The sequence below is a fragment of the Ruditapes philippinarum genome, unplaced genomic scaffold, assembly GCF_026571515.1.
Source record: "Ruditapes philippinarum isolate M1 unplaced genomic scaffold, ASM2657151v2 ctg6550_1_1_1_1, whole genome shotgun sequence".
In the NCBI taxonomy this organism is placed as follows: Eukaryota; Metazoa; Mollusca; class Bivalvia; order Venerida; family Veneridae; genus Ruditapes; species Ruditapes philippinarum.
In genome coordinates this window covers 21146-47286 of record NW_026864127.1, presented here as the reverse complement: position 1 = coordinate 47286, position 26141 = coordinate 21146, and the positions used below count along the sequence as shown (strand labels likewise).

At 32.2% G+C, this 26141-nt stretch overlaps 5 protein-coding genes across 5 annotated transcripts; 1 reads left to right on the top strand and 4 right to left on the bottom strand.

Annotated features, from left to right (window-relative positions):
* Positions 1-3210: 3210 nt before the first annotated feature.
* On the bottom strand, positions 3211-5835 carry LOC132724506 (uncharacterized). The gene has a single exon (XM_060709376.1). The coding sequence runs from the start codon at positions 5833-5835 to the stop codon at positions 3211-3213; it is 2625 nt and encodes an 874-aa protein (XP_060565359.1).
* A 33-nt stretch (positions 5836-5868) lies between these two features.
* LOC132724505 (uncharacterized) lies at positions 5869-6417 on the bottom strand. Its single transcript, XM_060709375.1, has one exon. The coding sequence runs from the start codon at positions 6415-6417 to the stop codon at positions 5869-5871; it is 549 nt and encodes a 182-aa protein (XP_060565358.1).
* Positions 6418-6444: 27 nt separating this feature from the next.
* Positions 6445-7224, bottom strand: LOC132724504 (uncharacterized). Its single transcript, XM_060709374.1, has one exon. It carries the CDS (start codon positions 7222-7224, stop codon positions 6445-6447), a length of 780 nt encoding a protein of 259 aa, XP_060565357.1.
* A 6184-nt stretch (positions 7225-13408) lies between these two features.
* LOC132724503 (P2X purinoceptor 7-like) lies at positions 13409-15122 on the top strand. Its single transcript, XM_060709373.1, has 3 exons — positions 13409-13831; positions 14344-14577; positions 14972-15122. The coding sequence occupies exons 1-3, from the start codon at positions 13635-13637 to the stop codon at positions 15120-15122; spliced, it is 582 nt and encodes a 193-aa protein (XP_060565356.1). The 5' UTR covers positions 13409-13634.
* A 3253-nt stretch (positions 15123-18375) lies between these two features.
* On the bottom strand, positions 18376-25996 carry LOC132724498 (uncharacterized). The gene is made up of 8 exons (XM_060709369.1): positions 25395-25996; positions 24381-24488; positions 23472-23570; positions 22072-22161; positions 21673-21796; positions 20789-21059; positions 19271-19793; positions 18376-18558 (listed from the first exon to the last, which is right to left on the bottom strand). Exons 1-8 carry the CDS (start codon positions 25776-25778, stop codon positions 18511-18513), a joined length of 1647 nt encoding a protein of 548 aa, XP_060565352.1. The 5' UTR covers positions 25779-25996; the 3' UTR covers positions 18376-18510.
* Positions 25997-26141: the final 145 nt, after the last annotated feature.

The window sequence follows — 26141 nt, the reverse complement described above, 5'->3', positions numbered from 1 at the left end:
AATAGGGGTAATAATACGTCTTGACCAATGGGTAAATAACTTATTAACTTCCTCCTGTTTAGATAAATAATTGGCCTGAGTCATGTTATTTAAAATAATTGTAAAAGTAACACCAAGTAGCTGAAAACATTCAGATTCCCACTGAAGATTTAAGTCAGGGCAAATTTTTTTAGTATTCCCTTTCATAGAACCAATCCATACTGCTTTTGTTTTATCTATGTTAAAGTTTAGACCTGACATTTTAGCATAAAATTTTAAAACTTGCATAATGTGTCTTAGAGACTTAACAGTTCCATCAAGCATTATAGTTGTGTCATCAGCATATTGTGATAATAAAAATTCAGAATTACATGTATTAAGTCTGATACCTTTTATATTTGTATTATTTTTCATGAATAACGCAAAAATTTGTGCAGATACTATGAAAAATGTAAGGGGAGAGGGGATCGCCCTGACGACAATCACGCTGTAATTGAAACCAGTCTGACCCATTTCAATTTATTGTAACACAAGAATGAATGTTTTTGTAAATTAACTTTATCCAACTTATAAAATTTTCACCACAATTGAAAAACTCTAAAACGTTATGCATAAATGTCCATGATACAGAATCAAAGGCTGTTGCAAAATCAATAAGTAACAGCATTCCAGGAATTTGATGACCATCTGTGTATTGCATGATATCATAAATAAGTCTTATATTGTCACCTATGTATCTTCCCGATAAGAAACCAGTTTGATCTTCACTTATAAGTTTATTTAAAACAGTTTTAAGGCGTATGGCAATACTTGTCGTAAACACAATGAAAATAAGAGAAACACTTTTTCGTTTCTACTTTTAATATTCAATTTTTAAACACTTTTTTATCTTTACTTTTACAATCCACAAGTTTTTATCTCTCTAACACATTTTTACTATTAAATTAATTTTACATCAAAATCCTTTTCATATCTCAATCACTTTCCTTCTTACAATACTTTTTAACACACACTAAAACTTCTGTGACCATGCGATCTCTATTTATACAAAGCTATCATGAAAAGCACGTGAATATGTTTGTGGCGGAAATTCAATGGCGGGAAAGTTAAAAGGAGCAATGTAATATAATAAGACTTTGGCGCAAAAACCAAAGGAGCAATAAACGGAGTATCAACATACAATAAAGTTTAAAGGAGCATATTCAAAGAACAGCATTTAAATACCAAGTATTCATTACATAATCGCTATGTTAGCGACACTCCCGCCATAGAAAATGAGCATACAATATATTTATAGTAGAAAATACAATATGTATGTTTTTGAGAAAAGTGATTAACTTGAGCTAATTATAAATACTTAGAAATATCCAATGACAATGCACATTGATTAACTTAGAAGTGTCAAATTAAATGCAATACATGACATATGATCTATGTCCAAATACATGAAGTAAAAACAATATATAAAAAAGTGCTTATATACAAAATAGTCTCATCACAATCTCTTCCTGAGTGTTTCAACACACATTGCTATAATGTCAAACAATTAAAGACTGTCTTTGTGTCTCTATTCGATACAGAATGTATGTTAAATGTTTTAGAATCTAAACACATATTTATTTTATGAAATATCATCGTTATTTACATCATTGATTTTTTTAAATAATTTTTACTTAAAATAGTTTTTAATTTTTTGTTTTGCAATTTCCGCTGCCGTTCTGTTTGATACTTTATCTGGTTTCTTTCACTTTTCTCATTGTTCGTATCACCTTTGTCATCAATAAATGTGAGATTTTTATCACATTCAAGAAGATAAAGTAAGTTCAAAGGTCTGCCTATCAGTCTCTTCGAAGGTAGCTGTACTTTAGCAGATCGAATTTCTCCATCATTACTAGTCACTAACTCCACAATGCGACCAATTTCCAACTTCCTCTAGGTAAGTTTTCCTTTATTTGCACAACATCACCCACACTCGGTATTGTTTTGGCAGTGATCCGTCCTGATTTTAATTGAGTCTGAAGGCGCTCTCTTAAACTCACAAGGTACTGATCACGCCAAATTTTCCAGAACTCATTCAGTAATCTTTGTCCTTTTTTCCAAATCTTTAACAGTTTTTTCAGTTGAACTTTCGACAGGTAAATAGTTTTCATCACCATCGTCGTCTTCTAAGTCTGGTACGCTGGTGTTTGGATTTAATGTTAAAAAATGCCAGGTGTCAAAGTGATGTTAGAAGATAAATCATTTTCTTCGTAAACTAAGGGTCTCGAATTGACAACGGTTTCCACTTCCTTGATAAGTGTTTGAAGTTGAATCATTGTAAGAAGTTTTCGTCCTAATGATTTTCTAAGTGCACTTTTAACTACCCCAACTAACCGTTCATAGAATCCCCCCATCCAGGGAGCTAACTCGACAATGCAATTCCAACGCATGCCCTTCGAAGCTACGTATGACATTACTTCATTACTTTGCACTACGTTTTTCCATATATGATGTATGACTTTACTTGCAAGTTTAAACTGAGCAGCGTTATCAGAAACAATCTTGATAGGAGTGTTTCTTTGTGAAATGAATCGTTGCAAGCACATCAGGAATTCTTCTGTACTTAAATCCTGAATCACTTCCAAATGAATAGCACGTGTTGTCATACACGAAAATAAACATATCCAGACTTTTCTATTACCATTTGATGTTTTAATGTTCAAAGGTCCAAGATAATCTAATCCAGTTCGTGAAAATGCACTTGATTTGGTACTCTTGAACTGGGAAGTGGGGCCATAACAGGCATATTGTATGGGCCTCCATCGTAGCGGCGACACACATTACTCTTATTTAATGCTGCTTTGACCGCTGAACGACCGCGAGTTATCCAATATGTTTGTCTTGTTCTGGATAGCGTATATGATATTCCATAATGCATACACTCTTTATGTGCCCTTTGAATCACTAGTTCAGTAAACTTTTCTTTGTGAGGTAGAAGAATAGGTTGTCTTGCTCCTTCTGATAAGCAAGGGTTCCCTTAACGCCCAGTACAACGCAATAATCCATTGTTGTCGATAACCAGTCCAAGTTGTCTTTGTAGTCCGGACGGCTTTTTCTTTTGAATATTCTTATAGTCCTTATTATAAATGTTCCTTTGAACATAAACTATCCACAAATTTTCAGCTTGTCGTAAGTCGTCACAAGTTAGATATTTTGCATCATCTTTTACATTTTTGAGTTTCCTAATGAACTTTAACACAAGAGCTGTAACACAAACACTTTTGTCAACGTTGAATATCTTTGAATGTCAATTCCACAAGGTGGTACAATATCATGTTTTGTTTTGCTTTCATTTTCTTCGACATGCAATGAAACACATAGTTCTTTTTCATCTTTTTCTTGCTTTAATTCCATGTCAATAATATTGTCGTGATTTGTATTCCAGTTTCGTGGACTTTCACAACACCAAGTGGGACCGTTCCACCAAAAAGAATTGTCCTTTAAATCACTCACCGACGAACCTCGAGTTGCAACGTCAGCTGGATTATCTTTTGTGTCTACATGAGCAATAATCACACAATTATTGTTTTTGATTTCTTTAACTCTATTTTTCACAAATACGGGAAGTTGCTTTTTACTATTAATCCAGTCTAATGCTACCTGAGAGTCGGTCCAAAGGTATTCGTGAGATATTTCTATCATTAACTGTGTCTTCACAAATTTCAAACACCTAACACCTATTAGCACTGCCATTAGCTCTAGTCTTGGAATAGTCATTTTCTTGACTGGAGCAAGACGTGTTTTGGCAAAGATCAAGTTTGATTTCACATAAGTTACATTTTCTTGCTGTAGATAGATTGCAGTGGCATAAGCCTTTGACGAAGCGTCACAAAAACAAAGCAAATTGTATTTTACATATTTGTCTTGAGAAACGATACTCCGGCGTATTTTGATGTCAGATATCAACCTAAGCTGATCGCTGATAAATGACCACTTATCGAGCACATGTTCGTCTGTTATCTTTGTATCCCAGTCGAAACCACTTTCCCACATTTCTTGAAGCAACATTTTTCCATGAAGAATGACTGGTGACACAAGACCCATGGGGTCAAATACTGATGCTATTCCTTTCAGTACGATTCGTTTTGTCACTAATGAACGGTTTATATTCGAACATACAGATTTTACTGACAGAATATCTGATTTTATGTCCCAAACATGTCCTAGAACCTTAGTTTCAGTTTCAGTGGATCTGTCAACCTCTGGAATAAGACTGTTTACTTTTTCACTACTTGAACTCCACTCCCGAAGATTCATTGAGGCGTCTTTAAACATGCTTTTTGCTTCTTTATACAAGTCTACAGCTTGTTCATCGCTGGATGCTCCGGTTATAATATTGTCAACATAAATGTCATGTTTCAGCTGTTCTGATAGTTTAGTGTCATAAGCATTCAAATGAGCCTCAATCGTTGCACTCAGAAGAAAAGGGCTTGAAATAATCCCAAACGGTACTCTACAGAAACGATAAATTTCGATGTTGTTTGGAAACAGTGATGGTCTTTTTGTGTCTTTAATCCAAAAGAATCTGGTTACATCGCGTTCTGAGTCTTGCAGACCAACTTGAAGAAACGCCTTTTCGATGTCCGCAACCATTGCCACTCTATGTAAACGAAATCTCATAAGTAGCCCACACAAGTCCTTGAGTAAAACAGGACCTCGAAAAAGACACTCATTCAAACTCTTTGATTCTGGTGATATTTTTGCCGACGCATCGTAAACAATCCTTAGCTTTGTTGTTGACTTTTGTGGCGTGATAACCGCATGATGAGGAATATAGTGATGCATATATTCCTTGCCTTTCCCCGAGTCTTGAACCTTCTCAATAACTCCTTTTGACAGTTGGTCTTTTATAACATTGTTGTATTTTTCTAGCAGGTCAGGTTTGTTTTCTAGTCTTTTCAAACACGACTTAAGTCGTCCAATTGCAAGTCCTTTGTTTTCGGGTAAATCTGGATTTTCTTCTTTCCATGGCCAGGTAACACTGTATCTACCATCCTGAAAGGTGAGTGTGCTTTTAAACTTTCTCATTGATAACTCATCATCATTCATTTTGTCTTTGTCACAAATGCCTATAGCCTCTATGTTCCAAAAATCCTCTAGATCTTGAATCGAGTTTTCACAAGAATCGATACCACAGAATATTCCTTTGTTTATAGTTGAATTGTTAACACTTCCGTGTGTGAGAATGAGCATGTTTGGTTCCTCTTTCTCTTTTATTTCTGAGTATGACCTTCCTGTTAGAATCCAACCGAGTTTAGAACACATCAGATACAATCCGGGCTGAACTTCAATCTTTTGTTGAAGTACAATGTCTAGGTAATGATCATTGCCGATCAAAAGTTCTATTTGAGATGTTTCATTTTTGTCGGGAAACGTATCAGCTAGATCCAAATTTTCTGCAATATCTCTGAATTCTTTCAGGACTTGTTTATTCAGTGACTTTCTATGTATGCTTCCACTTATCACTGGTACAATGTTTGCTTTAAGACATAGCTTTTGTCCATTTCTTAACTTTAAATTGATGGAAGTCACGTGTGTCTTTATCACTCTAGCATCTTTACCGCCAAATGTAAACACATGTAACTCTTCGACATACTGCTTCTTTAGTCTTAATTTGTCAGCTAGTGACTGTGTGATATATGTTCTCTGAGAGCCACAGTCAAGAAGAATTCTTGTCTTGACACTTTCGTTAGATGTTGGGTTTTGAATATCAGTTAGCGCCGTCTGCATAAACACAGATTCTCCGTGAGACAACATAGCATTTTCTTCATTTTGCTCCATCGGTGAGATATTATTGATTTGCTCCGTTGCACTCATCTGTGATTCTTCTTGTGTTGTTTGTTTATATTTCTAAGGACACAGACTTCTATGATGTCTATTGAATTGATTACAGTACACACACTTTTTATTTGATTTGCATTCACGAATTCCATGACCATCCTTTAGGCAACGATAACAACTACCTCTGATTCTGTTTTTCCGTTCTTCCAATGTTGCGAATCGAGTACACATGTCACTCCAATGATTCTCTGCACAATATCTACACACTGGCTTGTTATGAACAGTTTCATTGGCCACAAATGTGTCGGCACTGCTACGGAATTTCTGAAAATGATGTTGATTATGAAAATCTTTATTCCAAGTATTCGTTGGCATTGCTCCGTCTTTCTTTATTCCCCTGTTCACTGAATTAAATTGACCTCCATGCACTCTATCACTCTTTCCTTTGTCAGACTTTTCACAAGCGGTAATGTAATCTCGTAGGTGATCACGCAAACTGTCAACAGTCCACTCATTCTTTGCACCTTTTATTATTTCCAGCTGCCGGAGCACATCCTCTGGCAGCTTTGTGCGAATCATTGAAACAAAAACGTGTTGATTCACATTTTCCTTTAGCATCTCAAGACTGCGTAAGGTTTTTTCAACTTAATCCAAAAAAAATCGCAGGCTTTCAACCTTTGTAGTTGGTGAATGAACATTAACCATTTCTTTGTAATGAAGATCAATAATCTCTTGTTTGTTGCCGTACCTCTCTCGGAGAATTCCGACTGCAATAGAATAATTGTCGTTGGTACGCGCAAGTCCAGCTAATGCTCTCTTCGCTTCTCCGCTTAGTTTGCTTAGCAAATAGTTAAACTTTTCTATGTTGGATAGTTTGGTGTTTCTGTGCACAATGGATTCAAAAGAGTCCCAAAATTCCCACCAGTTTATTTTGTTTCCGTAAAACATGTCCAAATCAAGTTTTGGTAATTTAACTGCACTTGTATTTTTTCTGTCCGTTTGCATCTGCACCATCATTTGATGTTGCTGTTCAATTTGTGTCATCATCATCTTTTGCATTTGTTCTTGATATGTCTCTTTTTCTTTCTCATCATGTTTCAATGGTACAGTTGACTCACAAAATTGGTCTAAATCAATGATACAATTTTCTACCTCGAAATTCAAATTGCAATCCTCATCTACAATCTGTTGCAAATATTCCGAATCACTTTTAGTTAAACGTTCTGATAGTTTATCCATTTGACTCATCAATTTCTCAGAATAGGATTTCAATAGACTTTTACACTTTTGAACATCTTTTAAAAACTCAATTTCTGACACTGCACTCACCTCACTTTTCAGAAGGTCGTTTGCTTTTTGAAGCTCAGTTATCACCACTTTTCTGTACTTCGTTCTCACTCCTTTCAATGAAGCAACAGTTGGCATTTTGAATATATATTCAGGTTGCACAAACACAATTTTGTCAGAACACTTAATCGAGTAAAGAAATAATCCACCTTTGAAATGCACTTAACACCTTTTGTCACTTCTCATTTTTAATTTTCACTTCATACTTTACGTCCACTTTAGTATCCAAAACAGCAGGGCCATTTTCATTATGTCGTAAACACAATGAAAATAACAGAAACACTTGATAGTTTCCACTTTTAATATCCAATTTTAAACACTTTTTTCCTTTTTTTTTCTTTTACAATCCACAAGTTTTTGTCTCTCTCACAACTTTTTACAACTAAATGTATTTTACATCAAAATCCTTTTCATATCTCAATCACTTTCCTTCTTACAATACTTTTTAACACACACTAAAACTTCTGTGACCATGCGATCTCAATTTATACAAAGCTATCATGAAAAGCACGTGAATATGTTTGTGGCGGGAATTCAATGGCGGGAAAGTTAAAAGGAGCAATGTAATATAATAAGACTTTGGCGCGAAAACCAAAGGAGCAATAAACGGAGTATCAACATACAATAACGTTTAAAGGAGCATATTCAAAGAACAGCATTTAAATACCAAGTATTCATTACATAATCGCTATGTTAGCGACAATACTTGCTGGTGTAATTTTGTAAGAACAATTTAATAAAGAAATAGTTCTCCAATTTTTAATATAATGTTCATCTTTGTTTTCTTTAGGGATGCGTGTTATAACCCCTTGTTTAAAGGTATTTGATAATTCTCTTTAAACAAAAGCTTGGTTAACTGATCTAACTACAAAATGACCTAAATCATTCCAAAATGTTTTTAAGAAAGCCGCTGTAAAACCACTACTACCTGGGGAAGAATCATTTGACTTTTTTTAAACTGGCTAACATTTCATTATAAGTTAAAAGACCATCAAGTCCTTTGCTTTCTTCATCATTCAGTTTTGGTATGTTATTATTATTAAATAAAGCAGTAAGGTTGACATCATCTGTTTCCCTAAAAGTAAACAAATTTTTGTAATGACCAGCTACTTCTTGTAGAATTTCTTTTTTATCTGTAAGCAAAGTATCCGATACATGTATATCATATAAAGAATTCATTGTTTTTGAGACATTATTTCTGTTTTCCTTGTTACAAAAATATCTTGATGGTTTTTCCCCTTCTGAAATCCATTTGGCCCTAGATCTTATAAAAACACCTTGCAATTTTTTAATTCGGAATTGAAGTAATTCTTCTTTTTTTCATCTAAAACCTGAACATTAATATTTGACTGTCTTTCTAAATTACCAATTTCTATCATTAATTTTTCCTGAGTTTTGTCTTCTTGTTTTTTTTTATAATACGAGTATGAAATAGTTTTTCACCTAATTTCCATTAACAGTGTTTTAAAAAAATAGTTTATCATCTATTATAGAACTTATAAAATTATTACTTATATTTTCTAATTGTACCTCTGTTCATTGGTCTTCAAAAGCATATTGTAATTTGACCTGGGATATAAGGGATTTAATTTCATTAAGTTAATCTTTCAAAAAGGAATTATTAAATTTCCAGTATGAAATACCTTTTTTAAATTTGCCAAATTGAATACTTAATAAAATCATGGAATGATCTGTTCTATAACCTGGCACAGTGTCAACACTACTCATATTTGTAAAAAGATTATTGGAGATTAAGAAAAAGTCAAGCCTAGCTTTTTTATAGGATTTCTTTTAAACCAAGTATATTGCCTTTTGTCTAAAAATTGTTCCCTCCAGCAGTCCATTAAATTACATTCAATTATCATATCTAAAACTTAGGGTTATTTATGGTTAAATAATTAAAGCAGTCCATATTAGGATTTAACACCATATCAAAGTCTCCTACCATTATACATGGGTTCTCTAACTGTAAGATTTTCTCTTTTATATTGTTACAGAAGATAGGGTCATCTCTATTTAGTCCGTATATACAAATTAAAGGGATATCAATATTTGAAATGCATGCATGTATAAAAAGTCAATTACCATTTTGATCTGTTTCAAGACTTTTAAATTTAAAGTCAAAATTGTTATTAATAAATATTGCTACTCCTCTAGATTGACTAAAAAGTATTATAATTACTGAAATAGCATTCATATCCCCACTGCGAACGGAAAAATAACTTCTTCATTAGTAAAATGTGTATCTTGTAAAAAACACATTGTATTTTTCTCTTTTAAGTAATTAAATATTTAAATGTTGTAAAATTCAAGATTGCACTTTCTTAAAAATTTAATAAAAAAATGTTTCTAAGGCAAAATATGCATATAATTAAATAATATATAATAGATATTTTGATATTGTTTAGTAATTGTAGTCTGATCTAAATTTGTATAAATGCCTCGTTAAACATTTTGACCTGCCAGTCATTTATGTTGCAATCCAATCAAGTTATTATCCAAAAGATAATTCCTTTGTTTACATTGGTAATTAGAACTGCACTGACCACACCCCGCCACAATTTAATGTACAGGTGACTGTCATTAAGGTAATCATTCAATCGAAATCATAATATTTAAGTTCTATTCTAATTCAATATCAGACTAATTGGACATTGGTAACAAAAATAATTAAATAATTAATTGATTAATCAATTAATTTATTCATTTATCTATCAATCTATGAATGAATGAATGAATGAATGAATGAATGAATGAATGAGATAATATATAAAAAATAAATAATACATGAATAAGTAATCGGTAGTTTCTGCCGCCATATTAATTGATGACATAGGAAAATCACTACCTTATTTTGTTAACCTTCATGTCAGTTTACTTATGTGTATTTCTTTTCCTCGCTAATACATTAAAATATATGCTGTTTTGTTTCTTTTGGCGTGTTGTACAAGTTAAATTTATGTAAAAAATGATTTGCTATTTAAGTGCTCTAAATGAACGTGCCTACACGATTATCACACAAATAGCCATTCAATTATTACAAAGAAAGAAAGAGATCAATGAAACAGACGAGAAAACATCCTAAACGCTCTAATTTCTGTTACAAACTATGTAATTTACGGCGTACATGTATAAATTATTATAACTTACATTATTATATATGAACTATTTATTTTCAAAAGTTCAACATCCTCAATTTCTTTATTTTTTATCATTCTTTTAAACCGTGTTTTTTTCTCTTCTTTTTTTCTGTGTGTGTGTGTGTCTTTTATATAATAATGCTGTTATGAAAAAGCCCCATCATGAAGGGAAATAAAACTTAATTGATCTCTGTGAACAAAAGGATGTAATACGTAATTTATGACCTTCGATGGTTATGTTTTTCACACGTTCAAGTGGTGTCAACATTCTTTTAGGGGGCAATCGGACCTGCCAGTCATTTATGTTGCTATCCAATCAAGTTATTATCCGAAAGATAATTCCTTTGTTTTCATTGGTAATTAGAACTGCACTGACCACACCCCGCCCAAATTTAATGTACAGGTGACTGTTATACCGGTATTGAAACTTAAGGTAATCATCCAATCGAAATCATAATATTTCAGATCCATTCTAATTCAATATCAGACTAATTGGACATTTGTTACATTAACGAATGAATTAATTTATGAATTTATAAATTTATTAATTAATTTATTTATCTAATCAATTTATTATTTATTAGTTTATTAGTTTATTAATTGACTAAATTCTTAATTAATTTATTAATTTATTCATTTAATTAAATTATAAGTTTAATTATTTATTAGTTTATTAATTTATTGAGTTATTAATTTATTCATTTAATTATTTATTATCTGTCTTTTTATATATTTATAATTAAATGAATGATTTTTTTGATTTTTTGATTTTTTTTATATTTTATTATTTACTTATTCATTCGTTCGTTCGTTCGTTTGCGTTCGTTCTTTCATTCATTCATTCATATAGAATTAATTAATTAACTTATTGATAAATAAATAAATAAATAAATAAATAAATAAATAAATAAATAAATAATAAATAAATAAATAAATAAATAAATAAATAAATAAATAATCGGCAATATCTGCCGCCATTTAATTGATGACGTAGGAAAATCCCTACCTAATTTTGTTAACCTTCATGTCAGTTATACTTATCTGTATTTCTTTTCCTCGCTAATACATCAAAATATATGCTGTTTTGTTTCATTTGGCGTGTTGTACAAGTTATACATATCCAAACAAAAATGTTTTTGATATTTAAGTGCTCTAAATGAACGTGCCTACACGATTTTCAAATACGCCGTTTTTAACACAAATAGCCATTCAACTATTCAACTGGATTGTAAACAAAGAAAGAAAGAGATCAATGCAACGGACAAAAAACATCCTAAACGCTCTAATTTCTGTTACAAACTATGCAATTTACGGCGTACATGTATATATAATTTGTAAATTTACATTATTATATATGAACTATTCATTTTCAAATGATCAACATCCTCATTTTCTTCTTTCTTTATTTTTTATCATTCTTTTAAACCGTGTTTTTTCTGTGTGTTTTGTGTGTGTGTCTATGCTATTATAAAAAAGCCCCATCATGAAGGGTAATAAAACTTAATTGATCTCTGGGAATCAAAGGATGTGTAATATGATACGTAATTTATGACCTTCGATGGTAATGTTTTTCACACGTTCAAGTGGTGTCAACATTCTTTTAGGGGGGCAATCAGACCTGACAGTCATTTATGTTGCTATCCAATCAAGTTATTATCCGAAAGATAATTCCTTTGTTTTCATTGGTAGTTAGAACTGCAATGACCACACCCCGCCCAAATTTAATGTACAGGTGACTGTCATACTGTTTATGAAACTTACGGTAATCATCCAATCGAAATCATAATATTTCAGATCTATTCTAAATCAATATCAGACTAATTGGACATTGGTTACTTTAATGAATGAATTAAATCTTTAATTTATAAATTAATTAATTACTTTATTTATTTAATCAATTTATTAACTTATTGGTTTATTTATATATTAATTGATTTATAAATTTATCTATTTAATTAATTTATAAGTTAATTAATTTATTAGATTATCAATTTATTGATTTATCAATATATTAATTCAATTATTTATCATTCTATCTATTTATATATTTATAATTGAATGAATGAATGAATGAATGTATTTATTTATTTATTTATTTAAAATTAATAAATAAACTAATTGATAAATAAATAAATAAATAAATAAATAAAATGAATAAATAAATAAATGAATAAATAAATAAAAAAAATAAATAGAAAAATAAACAAATAAATAAATAAATAAGTAAATAAATAAATAATCGGTAATTTCTTTTGCCATTCTAATTGATGACGTGGGATATTACTTTGTTAACCTTCATGTCCATTATACTTATGTGTATTTCTTTTCCTCGCTAATACATCAAAATATATGCTGTTTGGTTTCATTTGGCGTGTTGTACAATTAATATTTATGTAAACAAAAATGCTTTTGTTATTTAAGTGCTCTAAATGAACAGGCCTACACGATTTTCAAATACGCCGTTTTTAGCACAAATAGCCATTCAATTATTCAACTGGATTGTAAACAAAGAAAGAAAGAGATCAATGAAGCAGACGAAAAACATCCTAAACGCTCTAATTTCTGTTACAAACTATGCAATTTACGGCGTACATGTATATATAATTTGTTAACTTACATTATTATATATGAACTATTCATTTTCAAATGATCAACATCCATTTTTTCTTCTTTTTTTTATTTTTATTATTCTTTTAAACCGTGTTTTTTTTTCTTTTTTTGTGTGTGTGTGTGTGTGTCTCTTGTAATTATGCTGTTAAGAAAAAGCCCCATCATGAAGGGTAATAAAAGATAATTGATCTCATTGCTAATTAGAACTGCACTGACCACACACCGCCCGAATTTAATGTACAGTTGACTGTCATACAATTAATTAATTTATTTCATCAATTTATTAAAAAAATATTTATTTATTAATTCATCAATTTATCAATCTATTAATTTATTCATTGATTTCTTTATTTAATTATTTATTTTTCTATTTATTTATATATTTATAATTAATTGAATGAATGAATGAATGAATTTATTTATTTAGAATTAATTAATTAAATTGACTGTCATACTGTTTAAAAAAAATTTTGAGTATTTCTACAATGTATAATAATATTTATTTATTTAAAGGTCCCATTGATTGACGCTTTTACATTTTGAATATAGCAAGATATAAGTACAATAAATCGAACGCACTCGTTACCGACGAAAAATACCGAATGGTTACCTGTTTATAAACCCATAAAGTTCCCCTTTAAACACACCTGTACGGAAAGGGACGGAAATATTTCCGGAAAGTGCCGATCGGCATTTTTCCCCAGTTGCTCGGGTGTGACGTCATTCCAAGTACATACAATGGCCGACTACAGAGAAATACATGACAGCGAGAGCGAATATTCGTCAGATAATGCTTTTTCTGAGAGTGAAGATGAAGAGATTCAGACTTTACCTTACCAGTTTGAGCCAATTGTGCGGCTTGATGAAGGAAATTCAAATAATCAAGCCGATGTGATCGAAAACGAAGAGCCGGAACGATCGGGCAACACAAACTGGTATGAAATTGTAAAGCATTTCTTTTTCATTGTTTTGTTCAACTTCAGTGGTGCAAATTCGAGTTTCTATACACCCAATGGAAAGAATATTGTAAAGTTATTTAATTAATAAATTCAATTGTATATATATTTAATATAGGAGGATTACTAGATTGTAACAAGTAACATACCCCACCCACTAAAATCAATTTCGGCAATGAATCGGCACTAAATAAAATTAAACAACATAAGACCATACCTATCGTAAATAACATTCATAAGAAGTAAATTTAAAACTAACAAAATCGAAATTAAATATTTGTTGACTGTTCTTACGGAAATAAAAAACATGTCATTTTTAAAAGGCATCAAGGAGTCCCCTCTGTAAATATTTGCTGAGTGATCACTTTATATGTATTAAACCAATAAAATGAGATTAACCTTATATACTGTTGCTTTAGACCCCGAGACTATTCCAGAATAAAGTCTAGTTTACTAAGCTGATTTTTTCTTTTCTTGTACTATCATTTCAGGTGTGAATGTGAGAACTGTAGAGCAATGGATACAGACAGAGAATCTATCTGTTGTAATGAGATTGACAGTGTGAAACTAAAGATAGAGCAGTATAAGGAAGAAACGGCAACAGAACTTTCCTGTATAACCCGGCATCCTGGTTTCCAGTCTGTTTGTCTCGACAGGTATGTCTTGGAGACTGCCTACTACCAGTACAGACAACAATATGGCGAGGTTGAGCATACAAACAATGAGTAAGTGTAATAAATATAAAATTAATTTTTTGTCAATAGTTTAAACTATTCAACTGATATGTTCTGTGTTTGTGCACTACATAAGTCATGAAGGCATTTTCTTAGAGGTGACGTGGCTGAATATGGAATTGTGCCTGTGAAATTTTGTAAAATTATTTTATACTTTACATAATTAATACAGGCCAACAGGGGAAATGAAATTCTTGAGATTTTTATCAGTTACTTAAGGCATAGATATACATACAATATTTAGCTTCATACTTAAAATGGCTACACACTAGATTCAAAAGTTCAATTTGTAATAATATTCATGTAAAGCTATAATTTATTAAAATATTGTAATGACTTCCCAGATATTGCTCTGACAACTAAGTAATTTCTTGCTTTTTTTCAGACGACAGAGATATGTTGCCTACAGGCAGTTAGCCAGGTGGTGTTGGGGATACCTTGGCAAAGAAGTTCGAGTTGTGCTTCCCTCATGTGCTGTAAACTTGATAAGAAGTACTTTCCCATCAGACGTTTACAAAGGGTTTTCTGATGCATGAAATAAATTATAAAAAGAATTATTAAAAGTTGTAAATGTAAATGATTTTTTCTTTTCTCTTGTCTACCGGTTATTTCCAATCTCGAGTTGAAGCATCTGGCTAACTAGTATATTATTTGAATCCAATGTCCATAGTGGGACTGTCAAAGACAGAAAAGGCTGGGATGCATTTGTATACCAAATATCATGATGCTGTGATGTTACGAAAAAAATTTACCATTGACCATTAATGTCGAAAATTTAACTAAGTAAACAGGATGTGGTTGAGCTACAGACCTAAAATCAAAATCCACGGTATGGGACCACATGTTTATGATGTATGCCAAATATCAAGAGACTGTGATAAGTAGTTGCTGAAAAAACTGTTACAAACAGTTTTCCCCCCGTCTGCTTGCCCTACATTCACCATACTATAACCGGGGTTTGCACCTGTGCAACCCGACCAAACATCTATTAATAGCTGTGGTCTCTTTGTTAATGTGTCGCTATGAACCTAATTTGTACAAAATCTGAAAAGTATCACACCTATACAGCTACTGACCCATGGTTAAATAAGCAGAACAACAATTAAATTTGCAACAATTTTAATCTTTATCCTGCAACTAATGCTTTTAAATAACTATGAACAAATTCATTTTCTCAACAGCATTCTATATCAATGAACATTAAAAAACATTCAGCAAAAACAATAAATCTCTATATACAAATCAAGCAATAATATCCAGTAAAATCTAAACGCCATAACCAAAAAATTGAAATTCTGTCACACAACTGAATAAAATATGCAAATGATCATACAAAGAATTGATATATGCTGAGAATATGTGAAAATCTATGTCTGTCATGTTTGGGCCATTTTTGCACAATAAAAATACTGTTCATTTAGCAGAATTTCTTTTAGCTTGAGCATGGAATATAATACTGTCAGTAAATGAAAGCCCCTATTGCTTTTAATCTGGGCTATATTTAAGAAAGGGAAGATAATTCTGTATGACTGATGGAGTTCATTGCCTAAGCAAACAATTTAAATGGGAAAAGATGCAATTGTGCGACCATTAATAAGTAGTCTTTAGTATTATTGAATTAAAAGAAAATTATTTATACAAAATGGTTCAATGTTATTTCACCTTTTCAAGTTTCAATTCATTCCTTTCAGTTGGTTTTATTATACAAACTTGCATGTACAAAAAGTTAAGTGTTATGCCCACACCAACTGCACACCTTGACGAGTACAATAAATGTCATTTTTCTTCTAATCCTTGAGCTAAAATGCATACACATGGAAGTGAACAAGCAATCAAAGTTTGAAACGGATAACATCTGTAGTTGTAAATTCTTTAAAATTAAAATACAATACATGTATATGGATGCTTGAAGCCCAACTTTCATAAAAACGACTTGTTTAACTTTTTTTGAGTGTAAAATATATAATGTAATTTTGTATCCTGCAATTTGACTTCATTGTTTACATTTGAACACAAACATACAAATAATAAAGTTATCGGCAGTTTAAAGCAGAAAATAGTTTCTTATAAACACTGTAAAAAAATGTCTTAAGACTGTGCAAACTTTGTTTGCTCATAATGTTCACAAGTTTTTTCTAAAATTTTAGTTTTTTATAACGAGATGACAACTTTGTTACTGCTTCTGCTTTGCTGGGTTTCCTCTTGCCTGATGTCAGGGGTGGCGGTATTGGTGTTTCCATAGAATTTTTTTTACCACACATTTCTAATGTTGTATCTAAAAGTGTTTGCACATATAAATAAGTATTCTCTGTCGACACAATTTTCACAGAATAGTCATCCCCAGTTTTAAATTTTGGGAAAACAATTTTAAATTTGAGGTTTCCATTGTCTGATTTCCTTGGCTCTCGTTTGATATTTTCATTGAAGTGAAGAGCAGCTAAATGCTGTCTACACAGCTGCCCATAATATGAGTAGCTGGTCATTTTAGGTGCAAAATGGTTTATCACACTGTGAAATGATTCCAATGTTGATGTCTGAAAACCTGTTGACATCTTCCTGATGGCCTTACATAAATGAGTCCCCCATACAATATCTTCTATCTTCACAGCTGCTTTACTTCCTGAAAAACACATTATAACAAGCATGTTATATTTAAATTTTGATGTGTACAGTTAGTGTACTCCCATTAACAGTTCAGGAGTTTAATTATTTATCAAGATCTTAGACACTGTCAATAAACTAGATGCCAAAGAGCCCACTGTGACATCTGACATTGAGGTATGACTTTGTCAAACAGTTATTGTGTGCGATATGCCATCTCATAATGTTGAATATTTGTGCCAAGTTATTTGAAATTCAAGAATTACGTCCCGGACAAGCATAACCTGACGGACACATGGATGACTAGACAGACACATGCACATACAAACACTGCCATTGTGACAATTACGTGCAGCTCTCCACAAGTGGGCTTGAAGGAACTGCTGTACAGCTCAGCAATATAAGAGAAAACCAGTAAAAATGTTGGAATGAAGTTCAGAGGGTTAATTGCAAGTAATAGTAGTTATAGAGACAAGCAAGTTTACCTGGCTTCAACCATACTCTGTCTTGAAGAAGATCATGCTGACATTCTTTATAAGGCCCTTGATGACCATGATGGATATTCTGAACATGACTGGAAACTGATTTCCATTTAGACTCCATAAGATCACTATCCCCTTTATTACAGGAAGCAGCTGTCCAATACAAATGGTTGGTTATACTCTTTATCCATCTGCTTACATCTTGACAATCCTTCTCTTTAGCTAATGACAATAACTTTTTCTTCACACCTAAGTCAAACAAAACAAATGTACATGTACTGATGTACTGTAAATGACCAAATGTTTAATGATACTTTGATTATGATATCAATACAACTCAGCTTTTTTACCATACTTTAATGACAAATACTTAAAGAAGAATCGAAGTATCACGACAAGACCAAGCAGTAAATGTGTCAGATTATATCAATCTATGAGTCCAATCCCTGTTTTATGCAATCTTTTATTTACTTGAGCAAGATACTTCCAATACCATTTTATTAAAATAAATTTCGTAATAACTAAGAACCTAAAGTGAAAGTGTAAAGTGCATGTCATATTGTTCCAATAAGAAAAAGTGTTTATTGAAACAATTGATAGAATAGTGGGAAGAAGATGACCCAAAAAGGCTTGTTGAAGTTCATCAATTTTACAAAAAATATAAATATGAGCAGCCTATTTTCTTTTCTGTATTTATTACCTTTAGCAATATGCCACACATCAAAACTATGGACTGTAGATGGCATGTTCTCTCTGATCCATTTCTGTATCTGCATGTGGCGATCTGTTATAATTTCTAGAATATTTTTTCCAGCCCCATTTAATGCAGAAACAGCTCTCTTTAAAATCCTTCAAGCTCCATATGGTAGCTTGATTTTACTTCATTACTCTGAAAATGCAAAATACAGGATCACTTACACGTCTGCAAAAATGACAAGTTACTAATTGACATAAGTTACTAAGTGACATAACATTCAAAATTGTAATGTACAGAAAAATCTCCTAAACTAAAAGCATTATAAAAATGGAGGTAGTGCTTTGCCATCAGTGGTTATTTTTTTTTCTCTATAACCACTACCCTAAAACGGTACTATTCCAAATAGTAAATAGACATTAAAATTCCCAATTTCTAATGTTTAAATTCCAAAAATGGCTGTTAAAATTTCCACAAGACCAAGTTATTTCTCTGAAATCATTTAAATCCAGCATATTCATATAAATCATCACTCAATAGTTCCATCTGGACAGTGGCAGCTGTTACCTATCTTTATTCATGATGACTTATCTTATTTGTAGCAGAAAAAATGCATTAAAAAATTCCCAAATTTAAATAAAAATAACACATTTTTCCTATCAGTCTAGTATCGGCACCATTCCCAAAGAAGAGGGAAAAAAACGCTGTCCATGTATGCAAATTATATGGCAGAGTTCTAATTTTAAAACAATAATCACTATTAGTTTTTCAATAAACAGTCGTCATCAAGACTCATTCGTAAAATAATGTGAATCAGATCAGACATAAAAAAGTCATACATTTTATAATTTTGATTTTGTTCCCCAGGATATCTTGAATATTCTATAATTGAATTTTTATTAATTACCTGTACGAGATGGAGACCAATGACTTGACCAGAGTTCATGTCAATTAGTGAGTAGACACCATACTTTGCGCAATGACCAGGACTGTCTGCTCTTCCATCACCGGCCACAACAACTTCTCCTCCTCTTTCTCTTAATGTTCTCATCATTCTAACACAGTAGTTATTCCAAGTTCTTTCTATGACAGGCCAAAGAATTCTTTTCTGATGGTCAAAAAATGTATTCACTGTGACACACATAATATTGATAAAGTTAAACACACGTAGGAACTTTGTTGGGGAACATCCTGAAAACAATATCCCAGCACTCAATAGAATATTACCAGCAGGCACTCCATTAACTTTTGGCTGAGAATCCCAGCGCCTTGTATGACCGCAGTCACATATCTGACGCACCGCAACATATGAACCCTGGACCTGGCTTACTTGTGCTTCGGTTTTATGACCACAAACTTGACAAGAATTAAAAAGTTCCATAAGATTGTCTTCAAACACAAGAAACTTTCGTTGCTTTACTGGGTCATCTCTACAAAAGAAAATAATTGAAATAGATAAAAAGAATACATTACCATTATTTATTTGTATACCAAAAATATTATTTCAAATATACAGAGATTATTCAAGTTTCTTCTATAAATACAGGATTTATTTTCATCAGGTGGTATGAAAATAAATTTTTCAAGAGTTTCTATAGCAACGAGTGAAATATGATAATTTTCATATCACAAGATGAAATTAAATCCTGTATAAATAAAAAAAAACTTGGCATTGTCTGTTTATTATATATTTTTTCTCTTTTTTAACCTTATGGATAGGAAGAATTCCCTTTATTTTGTGTATTGGCTGATTTAACAAGAAAGTAGCCTGGCAAGTTACCAGTGAAAATACAGAAAATAGGTTTCACTGCAGTGAAAAATAAATTTTTGAAGTGAAAATACTGAAAATAAAAATAAGCATTTTATTTCATCAATATTTCATTTATAAGTAAATAATAAACAAATGTATTTCTCAATTTCAGAAATTAAACCAGTTGACGGACACTTACAAACAATTTTTAGAGTGTGTGAGTCAGAAAAAAGTTTACAAGGACTTTTAATGTTTTTTTTTTGTTTTTTTTTTAATCATGCAGTCCTCTGACAATTGATGAAGGAATAATTATGACATGATGATATCATCATCAATTAGTGAAATATTATCATAGATTTCTTCTAAGGAGAATATTAATGAAAATAGCTTTTGTCAATTTATTTTTCATGGATAGGTTTTCAAGTTACACCAACATAATAAAGTTCATAGGAAAACTTTTCAGCTTTTTTGTCGGAGAAAGACCTCATAAGCCTCTCCATTCATTATTTCAGACACAAATTGGCACCCGGGCAGAACCACAAATGTTCCCTTAGTTAGCTTGATAGCTTTCTCACATGAAAGAATCAAAAGTCCATGGAGGGTTTTGATGGGCATGTCAATTAACTAACTATTTTTAATTCTCATTACTCTGCAACCATGAAAGACATGACTTACTGTTTATGGCATTCTTCATCAGTGTCACTGTGAAAGGAATCATCTGGCATGTAGTCTGGGTCATTTTCTTGGTCATCCATGTATACAGTTGATGCTGACTGGAATGACGTGTTCAGTGGTGAGAATATGGTAACTTTCTTATTAGATGTTGACAGTGTTAAACAATGGAGTGTATCATCTCTGTCAGGGAGACATTCACTACAATCGCTAACATTATACTGGCTAGATGAAGAGACCATCCTAACTGTATGTCTTCGCAAAGTCTGAGTAGCTGAAAATGACAAATAAAATCTACAAATGTGTCCACAGTGCACTTATCCCCAATGTTACCATAACAGCAAAGTTTATTTGCCATTCATAAAGACGGTCCAGAGGCATTGTTGTCTGTTTCAGTTGGACTGAAAACAGACTTTAAATTGTGATTTTTGCCACTTGCATACCTGACCCAATAGTACCTGATTCAAAACTGATCTAAGCCAGCTTTAGAGTCAGACTTTGGGTCCACCTAATCTTTAGTCCAGTCAGTCTTTGAATAGTTTTTAACCAGTGGATCATAGATTCAAGCCCTAATCCGGTCACAGCCATGTTCCTTCATATGACAACAGTACTGGCTGGTTCCAGGAAGCGAACTTGAAAGTGACAAATATAAGTTGCAAGAACTTAACTACGCAATCAAGCTTAAGTATGTTTAATCAAACTAAGTTACCCCAATGATGGGCCAATATTGATGTTGGCAGTTGTAGATTCATAAATTATCATATTTATCTCAAAACGTACTAAAGCATATAGTTAAACCTGTAACCAAGATTTACAATTTAAAAGGTGTTTCTTACTGGTAAGCTCAACAGTCACAAATAACTGATTAACTGAATATTATACACTACCTTTCACAGCATTTGTGACTTGAACTTTTCTGCTGACTTGAACTCCCTTAACTGTTGTTCCAGGCTTTACCTGGGTCCCTGTAGAAGTTGTTTCGGGCTTTATACAAAGACATCTACCATCCTCCTGTAAAGATAAAAAAAATCCATAGCTATATACATATATGACATAGACACTGGTTTCTAGTTCCTACTGATTGGGCTGTAACAATTCAACAAGTGTTCTATTTGATATCTGTCACCCTTTTATGATTCATGTCTGATTAAATTTTGTCGTTGCTTGACAATTCCGCTCATTTGCCATAAATTCAGCTCTTCAAGACACAAAATCTATATGCATCAGAATGTCTAACACAAATTCCACATTTTTCTACATTTTTTTAATAACTGAAACAAACATACCTTGATCAAGTCTGAAACCTCGTCCTGGGCACATTGTGGTGGGCACTGACTCTTGTTTTCTTCAGATGTCTTTATAGGAAGATTTGCTCTCTGTCAAAAAGATCATTAAGGAAATAATTAATTTAATCAGAATACAAAGAATGAAAGATACATAGAGGATATTTGACTGTTTTGCATGTAAGATTGAAATATATGTAAATAATTGAACACCAGATGCAATAACTTTATGAGTGGCGTAACCACAAGTGAAGATAGAAAAGTTGGTGTTCACAAATGAAATACATTTTAATCTTATATGAATAACAAATAAATTTTCTTTTTATTTCATACTTTTAAGTGATTTAAAGTATTTTTACTGATATTGCCGCTTAACGTCGTGCATTCTCTTATGAGACATCATCACACCACGTCATCAATTTTGAAATATAGTTCTGTTAAAATTTCTCTACTTTGGTTACATTTTGAACATGATGTAAGATCAGATGATATTAACTGTCTGTTCCTAAAGAAGCAAAAATTACTTATGACAGCAATCAGCTTTGCCTATTACTGTATCCTATTTAGTTATGATATTCTTTTCACCGACATTCACATATTTTCCGGCCACAGTAAAATTTATATTTTAAAAATTGCACTAGTGGTTTATCAGAGTATAATCATCTGATATATTACAGTAAAACACTAGAAAGCATGAAACAAATGACTGGATTTCAACAATGTAATTACACATTACTGTTGGTCAGTATTTTTTTAAAAAGTACAACTACTAATGGATGCTGACATATGTAATAGAAAGATCAGTGAAACTTGAGGTTATTTTTTTGTATCAGTGAGCAAAATTCCTATGTAGAAATGTATGTATGTTGATCTGGCATTAGGCTAGCTCTTTCTTTGAAGACTTGGCTAAATCACAGAGCTATACAGTGTTTTTTCCCACTTAATTGGGAAGAGGCCTTAGCCTCTTGATTTTGGGAAAAATTATCGCTAAAACTGCTGATTTGGGAAGTAAAAAAGCTGGTTTAAGTTCAAATTTTTGGGAAAACTGCATGATTTTAAAGAAAATTTCAATTGGGAAGAGGCCTTTTTTCGGAGTCTGTTATGTAAGTAGGAAAATCACTGCTATATTAATATGGACAGGAAACTATGATGTAATCCACTTTAAATCTGTATAAGAGATTTATTGATCAGCATGTTCACATTTTGTGAGATTTTCTGAGATAATAAGTTCACAGCCATGTTTCTTATAAGAAGCTATAGAAATCAAAAAAGTAGTAACAAAATAGAAGTCGCAAAATTGTAAAAGAACAATAAAGATTAAAAAATGAAAAGATTTTTCTCAATTATGGATTAAACTGCTTTAACACTTTTAAGAAGAAAATAATCTTTAAAAAGATCCATACTTCTGTCTGTACTGATAAACTGTCCTCAGACTCCTGATTGTTCTCACTGACACATGGCCCATTTTCACTAATCTCAGGTAATTCGGCATCACTATGTATCTAAAACAAAATTATCATAATTCATGTATATTAGACAATCAATGTTATTAAACCAAAAAGAAAATTATGAATTCTCTACAGCTGTCATTGATTCAGTGAAAAGCATATTTGATTTATACATTGATACCCAATGACACACTGAAATTTTGTTTCTGTGAATACAGTGAAACACTGAAATATTGATATATTTTCTCCTAATCTTTAGTATATAATTCCTTTCATAGCTGTTTAAAATGGAGTAAAACACATGTTCTGTTTATACAAATTATTGAAATATGTTCGGATTATAAATGACCTTTGCATGATTTTTCCTAACTGATTTTTTGCCATCACTGCTATGAAATGGGTCCATTGTGTAATAGCAGCTTAGTGTTTGACATGGCCACCTGCTATTGTATATGTTTTGGATAATTTTTCGAAATTAATTATTCCTAGACATTTTAAGTGTGTGAGGCTATACATCTGCTGCAAATATTATTGTTTGAGTTAAAAAAAATCTCCCAAAATTCTTGAGTGGAAAATCTATGTTCTTTAACTGCATTAAAAATGAATAGTGCATGTACAAAATCATTGCTAAATAGACAAGAGCGTACTTAAAATAGTACTAAGCAGAACAATACTATGTTTACATACAATATTCATGTGTGTTAAATAACAGTGGCAAGCATCTAACGCTACAATTAATAGCCTATAAAACTTGGGGTCTTTTATCAAAACCAAGTTCAAATACTTCCATTACTAAGCTAAACACAAACTGAGAGTACAGATTTAGCTTGTGTATGTGGAAACAAATGTTCACTTGATATTTACCGTTAGCGTCTCTTTCACTTGTCCAGTGGAGGGCTGAAGTAGTGCTGGTCTGACTGGTAGGGGTTGCTCAGCATGTCCAGTTGGTGTGACTTCATATTCTCCAATAATCTAAAAAAATGTATTATTATTATATTAATTATTTAACAAATTTTTAACAGAAGGTCTAGATGCATTTCTTTAGCAGATTTTGCGTAATTTTCTATGATGAAACATACTTTGTTTGCCCAATTTACAAAATGAATATTTGTGTAATTTACAAAATGAATGTAACATGAGCTGAATACAGGCTAAGTTGTTCCAAGTTGATCACACCAAGCTGACTTGAAATCAATCTAGTGATATATCCTTGAGATAGCCTAAGCATTTTACAAATTACAGTGCAAATTTCATCCAAATGTTCCATGTATGACTTCGTAGAATTCTATAAATTTTGCAGACCACATAAAATTTACTTTGAATTTTGATGTTTTAAAAAATATCCAACTATATTCTTTCTTTAACAAACATTTGTTGAGACGTGCTTGACCTGTATACAGTAGGAAGTGGCTAGCCGTACGGGCCCGTACGGCTAGCCAAAAGTTCTAGCCGTACGCGAGTCACGTACGACTAGTCTAGACAAACTGTATTGGCTAGTCGCACGCCACTTTTAAAAAATATATGGAAGTCATAAATGCATATGTTATTTTGTTTCTTTAAACAAGTGTTTACTGTAACCAACGCCTCGATTAATCTCTAAAAAGTAAACATTCTTGACTAAAATCCTCGCTTTAAGTCATAATTAACATATGCAATTTCGCCTTCCATACATTTTTTAAAAGTGCCGTACGGCTAGCCAAAACAATGTGTCCTGGCTAGTCGTTCGTGACTCACGTACGGCTAGAACTTTTGGCTAGCCGTATGGCTAGCCACTTCCTATACAATAACAGTTCATATATTAGCCACAAAATTTACCTATTTTAATATGTATTTTTCAAAAATTTGACATCAAATAAATATGCATAGAAATACACTTACTCTTTCCAATTCACGTTTTCTAAAGGCTCCTCTAGAACTTGGATTCTCTACCCTATTCTTATACTCCTGTATCTGTACACCGAACAGGGTAGGCACCGCTTCGTCAGTAAGGGCAGCCTTGTATGGTAATCCCTGCTGCCAATGCATCCTTGTGGTGAGGGTAAAGCACGTGAATTCAAAATGTTCAGAGCATACCAATTGTGCTTGTGCTGATTTTGAAGAACTAGGTCCATTCCAGTCAGCTCTAGAGACATTCGTTCCTGTACACTTGATAGCCCTCACCCATTGTTGTCGAATGTTCGTGTCCTTAGGGAATTGATGTAAACTAACCCGCTCACTTCTTTTATTGCTGCATCCTCCAACAACACATCTCGCGCCTCCCATTGCTTAAATCCAACCAATTACGCTGAATAAGTCTAAAAATTACTGTACGATATTTTTTTTCAATGTTTCCAATATGGCGATTCTCGAATGAGTACTGGGTGTGACGTCACACCGAGTTTCTTCCGACTTTTTCCGTAAATCGCCGAGGTGCGTTGAATCGTAAAACGCGTGAAATACTGGCCAATGATAAGCGGTGATTTATGCTCCAATAAACACGACAGCAGTCGGTAATTTCCGCTGAATAAGGTTTAGTGGCTTTTTCTTACGAATATAAATGGAAATATCGCTGTGGTAAATTACCAACCAATGGGCCCTTTAAATCTCATTCATGCACATACACAAATAAAATTCATAAGCAAACAT

Excerpts from the sequence above, each read along its gene's own strand:
- LOC132724506 (XM_060709376.1), bottom strand. The coding sequence starts at position 5,835 with ATGAGTGCAACGGAGCAAATCAATAATATCTCACCGATGGAGCAAAAT.
- LOC132724505 (XM_060709375.1), bottom strand. The coding sequence starts at position 6,417 with ATGCTAAAGGAAAATGTGAATCAACACGTTTTTGTTTCAATGATTCGC.
- LOC132724504 (XM_060709374.1), bottom strand. The coding sequence starts at position 7,224 with ATGCCAACTGTTGCTTCATTGAAAGGAGTGAGAACGAAGTACAGAAAA.
- LOC132724503 (XM_060709373.1), top strand. The coding sequence starts at position 13,635 with ATGGCCGACTACAGAGAAATACATGACAGCGAGAGCGAATATTCGTCA. Across the intron at positions 13,832-14,343 it reads CGATCGGGCAACACAAACTG|GTGTGAATGTGAGAACTGTA; the intron begins GTATGAAATTGT and ends CTATCATTTCAG. Across the intron at positions 14,578-14,971 it reads GTTGAGCATACAAACAATGA|ACGACAGAGATATGTTGCCT; the intron begins GTAAGTGTAATA and ends GCTTTTTTTCAG.
- LOC132724498 (XM_060709369.1), bottom strand. The coding sequence starts at position 25,778 with ATGGGAGGCGCGAGATGTGTTGTTGGAGGATGCAGCAATAAAAGAAGT. Across the intron at positions 23,571-24,380 it reads AAGTGAAAGAGACGCTAACG|ATACATAGTGATGCCGAATT; the intron begins GTAAATATCAAG and ends ATTTTGTTTTAG. Across the intron at positions 22,162-23,471 it reads GTTTATCAGTACAGACAGAA|AGAGCAAATCTTCCTATAAA; the intron begins GTATGGATCTTT and ends TCTTTTTGACAG.